Source organism: Chiloscyllium plagiosum, unplaced genomic scaffold, assembly GCF_037043375.1.
Source record: "Chiloscyllium plagiosum isolate Xiang-an unplaced genomic scaffold, Cpla_swu_hap1 HiC_scaffold_41, whole genome shotgun sequence".
NCBI lineage: Eukaryota > Metazoa > Chordata > Chondrichthyes > Orectolobiformes > Hemiscylliidae > Chiloscyllium > Chiloscyllium plagiosum.
Genome location: NW_028270179.1, coordinates 36,845,677 through 36,860,201, shown reverse-complemented (window position 1 = coordinate 36,860,201; position 14,525 = coordinate 36,845,677). Strand labels below are relative to the sequence as shown.

Here is a 14,525-nt window from a genome sequence, read left to right as displayed (position 1 = left end):
ATCAAGCACAGGGTCTTACAGGAGAGAACTCTGAGAAAGAGAGAGGAGGAATCAGCATGGACCTGCTTCTTTGGATCAGGCAGCTTTTGCAACACCTGCCTGACTGCTTTTCAGTGAATAGCCAGATCGAACCAAACAGAGAGAACCTGATAAAAGCAAATTACTGCGGATGCTGGAATCTGAAACCAAAAGAGAAAATGCTAGAAAATCTCAGCAGGTCTGGCAGCATCTGTAAGGAGAGAAAAGAAGTGACATTTTGAGTCTAACTGACCCTTGAGATGTATGGCATTGAAACAGACCTTTTGGTTCCACTCATCCATGCTGACCAGATATCCTAAAGTAATCTAGTACCATTTGCCAGCACTTGGCCTATATCACTCTAAGCCCTTCATATTTATGTACCCATGCAGATGCCTTTTCAATGTTGGAACTGTACCAGCTTACACCACTTCCTTTGGCTGCTCATTCCATGCATTCTCCACCCTCTAGGAGAAAGTGAAGACTGCAAATGCTGGAGATCAGCTGAAAAGTGTGTTGCTGGAAAAGTGCAGCAGGTCAGGCCGCATCAAAGGGGCAGGAAATCGACGTTTCGGGCATAAGCCCTTCTTCAGGAAGAAGGGCTTATGCCCGAAACGTCGAATCTCCTGCTCCTTTGATGCTGCCTGACCTGCTGCGCTTTTCCAGCAACACATTTTTCATTCTCCACCCTCTGCCTGACTCACATTGGACAGGAAGAGCACATCACTCTTTTAAAGGCCATCTTTCCATTTTAACAATGTACAGATCCAGAAAATAGCTGCTGGAGATGGTCATCGCCTGACCTTTGTGTGGCACAAATGTTACTTTCCACTTAGGCCAAACCTGGATATTGTCCAGATCTTGTTGCACTTGAAAATGGGCCTGCTTTAAAAGCTGAGGAGTTGTGAATGGTCTGAACAATGTGTAACAAGATCTGGACAATATCCAGGTTTGGACTAATGGCAAGTAATATTTGTGCCACCCAAAGGCCAGGCAATGACCATCTCCAGCAGCTCGAACAATTCTTGTGTGTTCTGCAAACTTATCCAACAACAGGGGACCCTTGTGGAACGCCATTGGTCACAGCCCTCCAGTCTTCGGGGACCTCACTAGTGACTAAATATCTCTGTCCAGGTCCCAGCCATTTCCTTCCTTGTCTCCCTCAGCATCCTGGGATAGATCCCATCAGGTCTGCATGCTTTTCGAGACTTCCACGTTTTTCATTGACATGCCCTTCCCTAACATTAGCATCGGCTGTGTCCTTCTCTTTCTTCTTGAATACCAATGCCAAGTAATCATTAAGGAGGTCATCCACTTCCTTTGGCTCCTTTGTCCTTGCGTGGACCTACTCTTCCACCCTCTCGCCCGACTACCCCCTCACTCCTAATATGTGCCGAAAACGCCTTTGCATTCTCCATAATCTGAATTGTTCAGGGCATTTTATGGCCTCTTCTAGCCCTCTTCATTTTCAGTTCTTTTCTACTTCCTTTATACTCTTCGGGGCCCTTGTTTGATTTCAGTGTCTGAAATCTTGCATACTCTTCCTTTTTCTTTTTAACTAACCTTTCAATTTCTCTTGTCATCTAAAGTTCCCGATTCTTGCCATCCTTACTTTTCATCTTCACAGGACACACGCCTGTCCTGAACTCTGATCAACCTGTCTTTAAAAGATCCAGATGTCAATGAGTATAGAGTCTTACAGCATGGAGACAGGCCCTTCAGCCCAGACTGGTCTATGCTGACCAAAATGCCCATCCAAACTAACCCCGTTTCCCTGCACTTAGCCCATATCCATCTAATCCTTTCAGGTATTTGTCCAAATGCCTTTTAAATGATGTTCATGTACCCGCATCGAAGAGTGTGGTGCTGGAAAAGCACAGCCGGTCAGGCAGCATCCGATGAGCAGGAGAGTCTAGTTTCGGGCATAAGCACTTCTTCCCAATGTCTTTGCCTCCGCCGCATCTGCTCCCCAGAGGACCAATTCAACCACAGAACATCCTAGATGTCCTCCTCCTTCGAAGACCGCAATTTCCCCTCCCATGTGGTCAACAATGCCCTTTCTCCTAGTTAATGTACCAGTGTCAACCATTTCTACTGGCAGCTCATTCCATATGTGTAGCACCTTCTGTGTTTAAAAAAAAAGTTGCCCTTCCAGTTCCTTTTTATTCTTTCCCCTCTAACCTGAAAATGAAGCCTTCCAGTCCTCAACTCCCCAACCCTGGGACAAAGATGAAGTGTATTCACCCTATCCCTGCCCCTTACAATCTTATCCACTTCTATAAGATTCCCCCTCCGTCTCCTACGTTCTTAAGATGAGCTTGTGCAACATCTCCTTGTAACTCAGATTGTTGAGTCCTGGCAACCTCCTTGTAAATTTCTTCTGCAGTCTTTCCAGTTTAATAACATTCTTCCTGTAGCAAGGTGACCAATACTGAACCCAATACTCCAAGTGCAATCTCACTGTCACGCTGTACAACTGCAACATAACTTCCCAATTTCTATACTCAATGCCCTGACTGAAGGCCAGTGTGCCAAAGCAATCTTAACTGCCCTGTCTACCTGTGACTCCACTTTCAGAGAACAGTGTACCTGAACGCCAAGGTTGCACTACACTCCTTAAGGCCGTACCATTCACCATGAAACTCCGACCTTGATGTGACATTCCAAAGTGCAAGATGTTATCTATGTTAAACTCCATTTGGCATTTCTTGGCCCACTTGCACAGCTGATCAAGGCCCTGCTGTAATTTCTGGTAACTTTCCTGGCTGCCTACGATACCACCTACTTTAGTGTCATCAAACTCACTAATCATGCCATTCTCATCCAAATCATTGATATCGATAATAGACAGATGTATCTGATGTGGATTTACCCTCCGTTTCCCTCCCCCTCTCTAATTTCTCCCGTTCGTCCCTCATAATGTTCTTGAGTTGAAGTACTAATGGCAACATATTTTAACCTTATCCATAACTATCTTAAAACTTCGGTAATTATGATCGCTGTTCCCACAACACTGAAATGTCGATCACCTGGCCAGGCTCATTCCCCAGTACACTGTCTCGTACAGCCCATTCACTGGTTGTACTATCTATGTACTGTTTCAAGAAACCCTCCTGGATGCACATAAGAAATTCTGCCCCATCTCAACCGCTGGCAGTAAGGGCGTCCCCGTTAATATCTGGGAAATTCAAACTCCCCTCGAATACAACTCTTGTCTATGACCAGCCTATGTATCTGTTCCTCTATTTCGTGCTGCCTATTGGGAGGTCTATAGTATAACCCCATCATAGTGTTTGCACCTTTCTAATTCGTAAGGTCTGTCTGTACGACCTCGCTGGATGAGTCCTCTGAGGTGTGATCTCTTATTACAGATGTGGCATTCTTCTCTATCGGAAATGCTGCTACCCCATGGCTTTTACCGTCCACCTCCCTCTCTCTCTCTACCTCACCTGAATCACCGAAACTCTGGAATGATGATGCTGCCCGTCCTGTCCTACTCTCGGCCACGTTTCAGTAACGGGGTAAAAACAATGACTGCAGATGCTGGAAATCAGAGTCTTGGGGCTAGATTAGAGTGGTGCTGGAAAAGCACAGCAGTTCAGGCAGCATCCGAGGAGCAGTAAAATCGACGTTTCGGGCAAAAGCCCTTCATCAGGAATACAGGCAGAGTGCCTGAAGGGTGGAGAGATAAATCTCTGCTCCTCAGATGCTGCCTGAACTACTGTGCTTTTCCAGCACCACTCTAATCTAGCCCCAAGTTTCGGTAATGACGGTCTCATTCTACTCCCCCATAATAGTCCAGGCTCGAAGCTCATCTGCTTTACCTGTTGTAGTCCTTGCATTAAAATGAACACCCTTCAGCCCTCCAGTCCTGCTGTGTTCATCAACCTGGCCCTGCCTGTTCTTGCTGTCAGACCTTCCTGACACAAGATCGACCTTCTCCGACACCCCTGATGCTGTGTTGCACGCCCCTCTATCACACTAGCATAAACCCTCCCAATTGGCATTGGCAAACCCTCTTACATGGATATTTGTGACCCTTCGGTTTATGGACCATTCGGTCCAACTTGTCCACTCCAGCCAAACATTCCAATCTGACCTAGTCCCATTTGCCAACACCAGTGGCAAATGGGACTAGGTTCCAATCCTCCTTCTTAACATCAATCTGTTTGACCATGTCATCTTGTTTCACGGTGTCATCACAAACAACAAGGTCCTCTTACAATACTGAAGCAAAGTATTCATTAAGCACTTCCCCTACTTCTGACTCCAGGCACATATTTCCTCCACTTTTCCTGATCGGCCGTACCCTCAATGTGACCATCATCTTGTTTCTCACGTAGCATAGAATGCTTTGGGGTTTTCTTTAATCCTACCTGTCAAGCCATTCTTCAGTTCTTTCCTGGCTACCTTATAACCCTCAAGCCCTATCTGATCCTTGCTTCCTGAACCTTAAGTAAGCTTCCTTCCTCCTTCCTCTTGACTAGATATTCCACATCCCTTGTCACCCAGGTTCTATCAACCTACCATTCCTTCCTTGCCTCAGTGGGACAAACCTATTCCACACTATCAGCAAGTGCTCCCTAAACAAACTCCACATTTCTGTTGTGCATTTCTCTGAGGACATCTGTTCCCAATTTAGGTGTCCCAGTTCCTGCCGAATAGCATTGTAATTTCCCCTCCCCCAGTCAAATACTTTCCTACGTCGTCTGCTCCTATCTTCTCAATAAGTATAGGAGTTGTGATCACTATCACCTAAATGCTGTCCCACCGAGAAATCTGACACCTGGTTCATTGCCAAGCACCAAATCCAATATGGCCTCCCCTTTAGTCGGCCAGTCTACGTTTTGTGTCAGGAACCCTTCCTGGATGCATCCGACAAAAAACTGCTGCATCCAGACTATTTGCACGAAGGAGGTTCCAGCCAATATTAGAGATGTTGAAGTCACCCATGACAACAACCCTGTTACTTCTGCACATTTCCAAAATCTGCTTCCCAATCTGTTCCTTCATAATCTAAGGAGGGGAGAGTCCTGTCTGTGGAAGACTCCGAATAAAGTCATTCGCAAGGGTATTTTGATTTCTATGTCAACCCCTTAATCAGCGTACAGCCTGTGACTCTCTCTCCAGTATTTGTTTTATATGTCAGCAACCACTTCATGAGTGTAACACTCTGCCCATCATTTTGTAAACAGTCCTCTCAATCAGAGCGTTAGCTCTAACTCACTCCCCACTATATGTGTTGTATGTCAACCTCTCAATCAGAGTGCTGTCTGTCACTCACTCCAGTCCATGTTATTATATATAATCCCCTTGATCAGTGCAGTCTGTAACTTGCTCGTATGCATTACTTTGTGCTGAACTCCCTCTATCACAGTATAGACTGTAGCACATTTCCCACTGTATGTTGTTTTCTATGTAAATCCTGTGATTATAGTGCAGACTGTAACTCCTTCGTTCAATAAATATTGTTTAATACATCAAACCCTTGGTCGAAGTATTGCTCCCTCTGTGTTGTTTTAGGTATAAGCCCAAACAGTGCCACAATACCTCAGTCCCCAGAAAATGGTTTTATCTGTTTAATCCCCTTGATCAGTGCTAAGTCTGTACTGCACTCCCCAGTATATGATCAACATAAATCAGTCCAGTCTGTAAAAGGCTCCCAATTATTGGTTGTTTCATAAAACACGTGATTAGAGTATACCTGTATCACACTGCCTAGTTTAAAGTTATTTTATACATAAACATCTTTGTCGGAGTGCAGTCTCTAACTCACTCCAATTTATATTGTTTCATATATAAACCCTTTGATCAGAGTGCAGTGTGTAACTCACTTCCCAGTCTCTGTTGTTTGACATATAAACCCTTCATTAGAGTGCAGTGTGTAACTCATTCCCAGTCAATATTGTTTTATATGTATTGCCCTTGGACAGAGTGCAGTGTGGTTTTATATATATTCCTCTTCAATCAGAGTGTAATTCACTCCCTAGTCTTTTTTTTAATGCATTAACCTTTTGATCAGAGTGCAGTGGGTAACTCGCTCTCCAGTCTGTTGTTTTCTATTTTAACCTCTCGATTGGAGAGCTGTCTGTAAGTTTGTTCTCTGTTTTGACACAGACTGAGTCATTGAAGAGACTGATGGAGGATTACAAAGAGCGGATGGCTCTACAGCGATGCCGACTGACTTTCCACTTTGACGGTGCCGAGCTATCGGAGACCAGCACTCCCCAGGACAACGAGATGGAGAACGATGATGTGATCGATGTTTGGATATGCTCCTCCTGAATGTCACGCTGGGAATGCTGACAGGGAAGAGCGATCGGTGTGGGGCTGAGGGCATACATCATACATGTTGACTCCTGCCCGTATTGTGACAGTTCCTACAGTCAAATAGCAGCCATGTACTGGCTCCCTGTGTTGTGTTCAGACTGAACTCTTCTGTTTGTAACTAATTGTACAGAGCTTTGATGAACCCAATTATGTGCAGCATATTGTCCTTTCGTAAAAACAAATGTCTTGGTTTGCTCCTACCACAAAATACTCCTGTCCTTTTTTTAAACTGAAGCTCGCTCTCCTGTTAAATTGAAGGTAAGGCTCCATTATCACACAGGCCCATGCTGTATGCACGCACATAGACCCCACATTGAATGTATCAATGCATTCACTCGCACATGCATTCTCTCTCTCTCTCTCTCAACCTCTCTGTCAATGCAGCTGGGAAGCGAATGAAATATTGTCTTTCATTGTCAGAGAGCTGGTGTTTAAAAATGGGGCGATTATATGTTGCAGTTGTCTGGGGTTGCTGCTGTGGTCAGAGCTGGAGTATTAGTCGTCTTACTTGAGAAGGAACATCCTGGCACTGGAGGGGGTACTGAGGAGGATCACTGGATCAATTCTGAAATTGAGGGGGTTGACTTCTGAGGAAAGGTTGAGAAGACTGGATCTTTACTCTTTGGAATTTTGAAGAATGAGTTGCTATCATAGAAACTTATAAAAAAAATTTGAAGGAGTTAGATGAGGTCACAGGAGGGTGATTGTTTCCACTGGTGGGTGAAACTAGAACGAGGGGACATAGCCTAGGACCGAGTTGAGGAAGAAGAACTTCACTCAGATGATTGAGAGTCTGTGGAATTTCCTGTCCAATGAAGCAGTTGAGACTACCTCTTTGCATGGTTTCAGGGCAAAAATAGATTTTCTTGAACATTAAAGGAATTAAGGGTTATGATGAGTGGGCAGGAAAGTGGATCTGAGTCCATGTAAAGATCAGCTGTGATCTTATTGAATGATGGAGCTGGGTTGATTGTGCCAGATGGCCTACTCCTGCTCCTATGACATATTCTTAGTCTTGCACACACGCTTACACATATTCACTTACACACACTGATATGTGCACAAAAACCAGGCACTGACACAAACATGCATTTCAACATTAAAAACAGAAACTAACTAAAGAAGAAATACTCGCAGGATGCAACAGTGTGGAATGCCATTCCCAGAAACAGTGATCTCTGTGTGCACGTGTAGCACACAAGAAACTGTCTTTTTGCGGGCTTTTCTTGTAGATGTCATCCAGGTTATCAAATCTGCTGTACCCATTGTTTGGGGAGATACAGCGTGGTTGAGTCCTGCTGTTGGGGTCAGAATCACGCTGCCTGTCCCAAAAGCATTTGATTTAATAAATTTGATTGATTTGCTTCTAAATTTGTTTTTATTAATTTTATATAACAAAGTGTACAGGCATTCACAACCCCATCAGTGCATTTCCCCATTAAAGCTGACAGCCACCCAATCTCAGACTTGCACTCACGCTTACACACACACACTATCATACGTAGATGCACATTTTTCACCAATGATACAGGGCCCTGGTCTCATAGTTTCTCACATATGTGTGTACAATTACCAAGTGACACAAATGGCACGGTGGTTCAGTGGTTAGCACTGCTGCCTCACAGCACCAGGGTCGATTCCAGCCTTGGGTGACTGTGGAGTTTGCACATTCTCCCTGTGTCTGCGTGGGTTTCCTCCGGTTTCCTCCCACAGTCCAAGGATGTGCAGGTTAGGTGAACTTGCCATGCTAAATTACCCATAGTGTTAGATGTATTAGTCAAAGGGAAATTGGACTGGATGGGTTACTCTTCCGAGGGTTTGTGTGGACTTGTTGGGCCGAAGGGCCTGTTTCCACACTTGGGAATCTAATCATGTTGAGATTTTAAAACACTAAAGCTCCCTGATGTCTAATTAACACAGGACATTCACACATCTTGGTCAGTCTCAGGACTCACCTTCCCCTGACATTGAGAGGCTCCTATTTCAAACATGGTATTGGAAGCAGATACTGTGTTTGGGAGCAGGACATGGCACAGGGGATTCGGATGATTCTTCATGTGGATGTTAAGTATCAGGAATCTAGCAGAGAGTCAAAAGAGAACAGACAGTTGCACAAAGAGGTTTGAATTTGAGTTAGTCCTGCTCTTGTTGAGAATGTTGAACCAGTGATATCAGTCAACCAGTGGTATCACAGTTAAGAGTTCAGAGATGAGTGCAGAGACAGAGAGTGTGTGTGTATGTGCATCCAGGGAGTATTTGATGGACACAATGTGGAGAGACATTTACCTTGTGCTTAAAAGAGTAGTAGGAGCTCTACTTGTTTTCTTGTGCTGTGCTGGGCTTACACAAGAGGTAAGCTGACCCTGTTGTGTATGACTTGAATCTGAATGACAGGAAATCTCTTTCACAACTCTGTTTACGGTCAAGATGTTCAGAAACATTCTCGGTGTTGCACCACCATTGAGAAATGAAGAAGTGCCTTATTCAGGCAAATTGCCCACACTCTCTGTGTAGATTTAAACTGTGTGGGGAGTGAAGGGGCTACATGCTGTCCTCCTGTTCCAAAGCAGCACAGAAACGTGGTAAGGACATCGGACAAGTGTGCATATATCTCCCTGATAGACTGGGGTTTAGAGACATCAGTCAGTGTACTTGGGGGGGGGGGGGGGGGGGGGGGTGTTGAGAGATACCAGTCAGTGTACAGTGTCCCCTCTGTCTGAGAGAGATGAAACACCAGTCAGTGGACGGATATCTCGGGGGGGGCCGGGGGGGGGCTACTAAGAAACACCAGTCAGTTTACAAATAACTCCCTGAAAGAGATAGAGAGAGAGGACGGAGAGATAACAACCAGTATACAGATATCTCCCTGAGAGTTGAGAGACACCAATCAGTGTACAGATATCTTCATGAGAGAGAGAGGGGGGACTGAGAGGCACCACTCAGTATACAGATTACTCCTTGAGAAACAGGGGTGAGAGACACCATTCAGTGTACAGATATCTCCCCCAGAGAGAGGGGACTGAGATATTTGGCATTTTTTTCTTACCTACCAGGTAATTCACTTTGCTCAGCAATCTGGTATTGGCCAATGAATTTCGGTTTCAGAAATAACCCGGGTCAAAATGTTGGAATTCCCTCCTTAAAGGCATTGTGGGTCATTGGTGGACTGCAGTGGTTCAAGAAGGCAGCTCACCACCACCTTCTCAATGGCAGCTTGGGACAGGCAATAAAATGCTGGCCAGCCAGTGACACCCACATCCCACAAATGAATAAAAAAAACAAAAATGTCATTGTTTCATAGAACAGTCTATTGAGTTAAAATGTGAAATGAAGCCCACTGCTTCATTTCCACTTGAGAATCTTTTAAACAATCTTGTGCTAAAGTCCAGGCTGCCATGAGCCCTCCGACGTGACATTCTCCCCAACAGACCTCTGATCTCATCTTCATGAATCCATTTACATTTCTATAGATTGCGCAGTGGTGAACTGTACTTGTGCACTTTCATCGCTGCACCCTGACGCAGCTGGCACTGCATGCTCTCCAATTCCAAATACCCTCCCTTCCCAGACTTCCACGCCCTCCCTTCCACTTCTCTCATCCACCCTTCCATGTAATCACCAACTGGATTCATTCCTCCCATCGACCAACCAGGTCGTACCCTCTACTTGTGTTAGCCCAGAGGACGTTGGGGAGGGTTTGTGTACAAAGTCAGTGTGGGTGGAAGCCAGAAACTAAATGGAGCAGTCACATTATTGGGAGTTTTTTACAGCACCCCCCGCCCAATAGCAACAGAGACAGGGATGAGCAGATTGTGAGGCAGATTTTGGAAAGGTGCAGAAGTAACGGTTGATATCATGGGTGACTTTAACTTCCCTAATATTGATCGGAACCTCCTTAGTTCGAATAGTTTGGATGGAGCAGTTTTTTGGCAGATGTGTCCTGGAAGGGTTCCTAACTCAATATGGAGACAAGCCGACTAGAGAGGAAGCCATATTGGAATTGGTACTTGGCAACGAACCAGGTCAGGTGTCAGATCTCTCAGTGGGAGAGCATTTCGGTGCTAGCGATCACAACTCCCTGACCTTTATGATACTCACCAACAGGGATAGGAACGGACGGTATGGGAAAGTATTTGATTGGGGGAGGGGGAATTACAATGCTATTTGGCAGGAACTCGGACACCTAAATTGGGAACAGATTTTCTCAGGGAAATGGACGACAGAAGTGTGGAGGTTTAGAGGGCAATTGCTGATAGTGCTGGACAGGTTTGTTCCACAGAGGCAAGGAAAGGATGAAAAGGTTGAAAGAACTTTGTGTGACAAGGGATGGGGAACATCTAGTCAAGAGGAAGAAGGAATCTTCCTTAAAGTTCAGGAGGGCAAGGATCATACAGGACCTGAGAGTTACTAGGTAGCCAGGAAGGAACTGAAGAATGGACTGAGGAGAGCTAGAAGGGGGTAAAAGAAAGCTTTAGTGGGTAGGATTAAGGAAAACCCTAAGGTGTTCTACACTTACGCGAGGAACAAGAACATGGCCAGAGAAAGGGTAGGACTGATCAGGGATAGTGGAGGGAACTTGTGCCTGGAGTCAAAGGAGGTAGGGAACCTCCTTAAAGAGTATTAAGTACTCATTATTAATTATTTATAATTAAATTAATAATAATATTAAATTAAATTAAAAATAATAAATGAATTTAATTGATACATTATAATTCAATTATAAATTTATAACTTATAAATTATAATTCATAATTAATTGTTAGTTAATTATAAATATAAGTATAATTCGTATTCACTACTGAGGGAGACCTTGTTGTTTGAGAGGACAGTGTGATATGCTCGAACAGGTTGCTGTTAAGAAGGAGGATGTGCTGGAAATTTTGAAAAACATACGGATGGGCCAGACGGGACATATTCTAGGTTACTACAGGAAGCGAGAGGAAGAGCATTTGCGCTTTTGGCTACGATCTTTGTGTCCCACACTGTACACTGCAGTAGTGCTAGGTGATTGGAGGGTCGCAAATGCTCTTTCCTTGTTCAAGAAATGGAATAGGGATAATGATGGGAGTTACAGATCAGTCAGTCTTACATCTGTGGTGGGCACATTATTGGAGAGGACTCTGACAGACAGGATTTATGATTACTTGGAAGACCATAGTTTGATTCGAGATAGTCAGCATGGCTTTGTGAGGGGCAGGTCATGTCTCAGAAACCTCATTGAATTCATTGAGGGTGTAGGTAGCGCAGTAGATGTGGTGATATGGATTTAACCAAGGTGTTTGATAAGTTTCCCCATGGTAGGCTCATTCAGAAAGTAAGGATGCATGGAATACAGGGAAATCTGGCTGTCTGGATACAGAATTGGCTGGCCCATAGAAGAGAGACGGTGGTAGTAGATGGAAACTATTCAGCCTGGCGCTTGGTGACTAGTGGGAACTCTGCTCTTTGTGCTAGTTATAAATGACTTGGATGAGGAACTGGAAGGGTGGGTTAGTAGGTTTACTGATGACACGAACGTTGGTTGAGTTATGGATAGTGTGGAGGGCTGTTGTAGGTTGCAACAGGACATTGACAGGAGGTAAAGCTAGGCTGGTAAGTGGCAGGTAGAATTCAACCTGTAAAAGTGTGAAATGATTCACTTTGGACGGTCGAATTTGAATGCAGAATATAGGGTTAAAGACAGGATTCTTGGCAGTGTGGAGGAACAGAGGGATCTTCAGGTCCATGTCCATAGATCCCTCAATGTCCCCACCCAAGTTGATAGAGTTGTTAAGAAGACGTGCAGTGTGTTGCCTTTCATTGGTTTGCATTGAGTTTATGAGCCGTGAGGTTGTGCTACAGTTCTATAGAGCCCTGGTTAGATCACACTTGGAACATTGTGTTCAATTCTTGTCACCTAATTATAAGAAAGATGTAGAAGCGTTAGAGAGGTTGCAGAGATATACCAGGATGCTGCCTGGATTAGAACATAGAAGAATACAGCGCAGTACAGGCCCTTGGGCCCTCGATGTTGCGCCGATCCAAGCCCACCTAAACTACACTAACCCACTATCCTCCATATACCTATCCAATGCCCTCTTAAATGCCCATAAAGAGGGAGAGTCCACCACTGTTACTGGCAGGGCATTCCATGAACTAACGACTCGCTGAGTGAAGAACCTACCCCTAACATCAGTCCTATATCTACCCCCCCTTAATTTAAAGCTATGCCCCCTTGTAATACCCGACTCAATACGCGGGAAAAGGTTCATACTGTCGACCCTATCTAACCCCCTAATCATCTTGTACACCTCAATCAAGTCACCCCTAAACCTTCTTTTCTCTAGTGAAAACAGCCCCAAGTGCCTCAGTCTTTCCTCATACGATTTTCCTTCCATACCAGGCAACATCCTGGTAAACCTCCTCTGCACCCGTTCCAATGCCTCCACATCCTTCCTATAGTATGGCGACCAAAACTGCACACAATATTCCAGATGCGGCCGTACCAGAGTCTTATACAACTGCATCATGACCTCAGGACTCCGGAACTCAATTCCTCTACCAATAAAAGCCAGTACGCCATATGCCTTCCTCACCGCACTATTTACCTGGGTGGCAACTTTCAGAGATCTGTGTACATGGACACCAAGATCCCTCTGCTCATCCACACTACCAAGTATCCGACCATTAGCCCAGTACCCCATCTTTTTGTTATTCTTCCCAAAGTGAATCACCTCGCACTTAGCTACATTGAATTCCATCTGCCACCTTTCTGCCCAGCTCTGCAGCTTCTCTATATCCTGCTGTAACCTGCCACATGCTTCCTCACTGTCAACAACTCCTCCGACTTTCGTGTCATCCGCAAACTTGCTCACCCAACCTTCTAACCCCTCTTCCAGGTCATTTATAAAAATGACAAACAGCAATGGTCCCAAAACAGATCCTTGCGGAACACCGCTAGTGACGGCACTCCATGAAGAAACTTTGCCATCAACTACTACCCTCTGTCTTCTTCCATCCAGCCAATTCCTAATCCAAACCTCCAACTCACCCTCAATGCCATATCTCCGTATTTTCTGCAGTAGCCTACCATGGGGAACCTTATCAAACGCCTTACTAAAATCCATATATACCACATCTACCGCTTTCCCCTCATCAACCTCCTTCGTCACCTTTTCAAAGAATTCAATAAGGTTTGTGAGGCACGACTTGCCCTTCACAAAACCATGCTGACTATCCTTGATCACATTATTCCTATCCAGATGTGCATAAATCCTATCCCTTACAATTCTCTCTAAGACTTTGCCCACAACAGAAGTGAGACTCACCGGCCTATAGTTACTAGGGCTATCCCTACTCCCCTTTTTGAACAAGGGAACCACATTTGCTATCCTCCAGTCTTCTGGGACTACTCCTGTAGACAAAGAGGACATAAAAATCAAGGCCAATGGCTCTGCAATCTCCTCCCTTGCTTCCCAGAGAATCCTAGGATAAATGCCATCAGGCCCAGGGGACTTATCTATTTTCACCTTTTCCAGGATTTCCAACACCTCTTCTCTACATACCTCAAAGCCATCCATTCTACTTATTTGTGCCTCAGTATTCTCATCGACAACAATGCCCTGTTCCTGAGTGAATACTGAAGAAAAGTATTCATTCAGTGTCTCCCCAATCTCTTCCGCCTCCACACGCAACTTCCCCCTACTATCCTTGACTGGACCTATTCCTACCCTAGTCATTCTTTTATTCCTAACATACCTATAGAAAGGCTTAGGGTTTTCCCTAATCCTATCTACTAAGGACCTTTCATGTCCCCTCCTTGCTGCTTTTAGCTCTCTCTTCAGGTCCTTCCTGGCTACCCTATAACTCTCAATCGCCCCAATTGAACCTTCACGTCTCATCTTGAGATAGGCCGCCCTCTTCCATTTAACAAGGGATTCCAATTCCTTATTAAACCACGGCTCCCTCGCACGACCCTTTCCTACCTGCCTGACAGGTACATAATTATCAAGGACACTCAATAGTTGCCCCTTGAACAAGTTCCACATATCATTTACACTCTTGCCTTGGAGTCTACTTTTCCAAGCCACACATCCTAAGTCATGCCTCACCGCATCATAATTTCCCTTACCCCAGCTATAATTCTTGCCCTGTAGTACACACTTATCCCTCTCCATCACGAGTGTAAAAATCACCGA

General features: G+C 44.8%; 1 protein-coding gene across 1 annotated transcript in view; it reads left to right on the top strand.

The window, feature by feature from the left end:
- Positions 1-7,719, top strand: part of LOC122544459 (NFATC2-interacting protein-like) — a 10,367-nt gene extending 2,648 nt beyond the window's left edge. The window contains exon 3 of the mRNA XM_087981787.1: positions 6,136-7,719. Coding sequence (XP_087837913.1) covers positions 6,136-6,303 — 168 coding nt within the window. The 3' untranslated portion in view covers positions 6,304-7,719. The remainder of the gene's footprint in view (positions 1-6,135) is intronic.
- Positions 7,720-14,525: the final 6,806 nt, after the last annotated feature.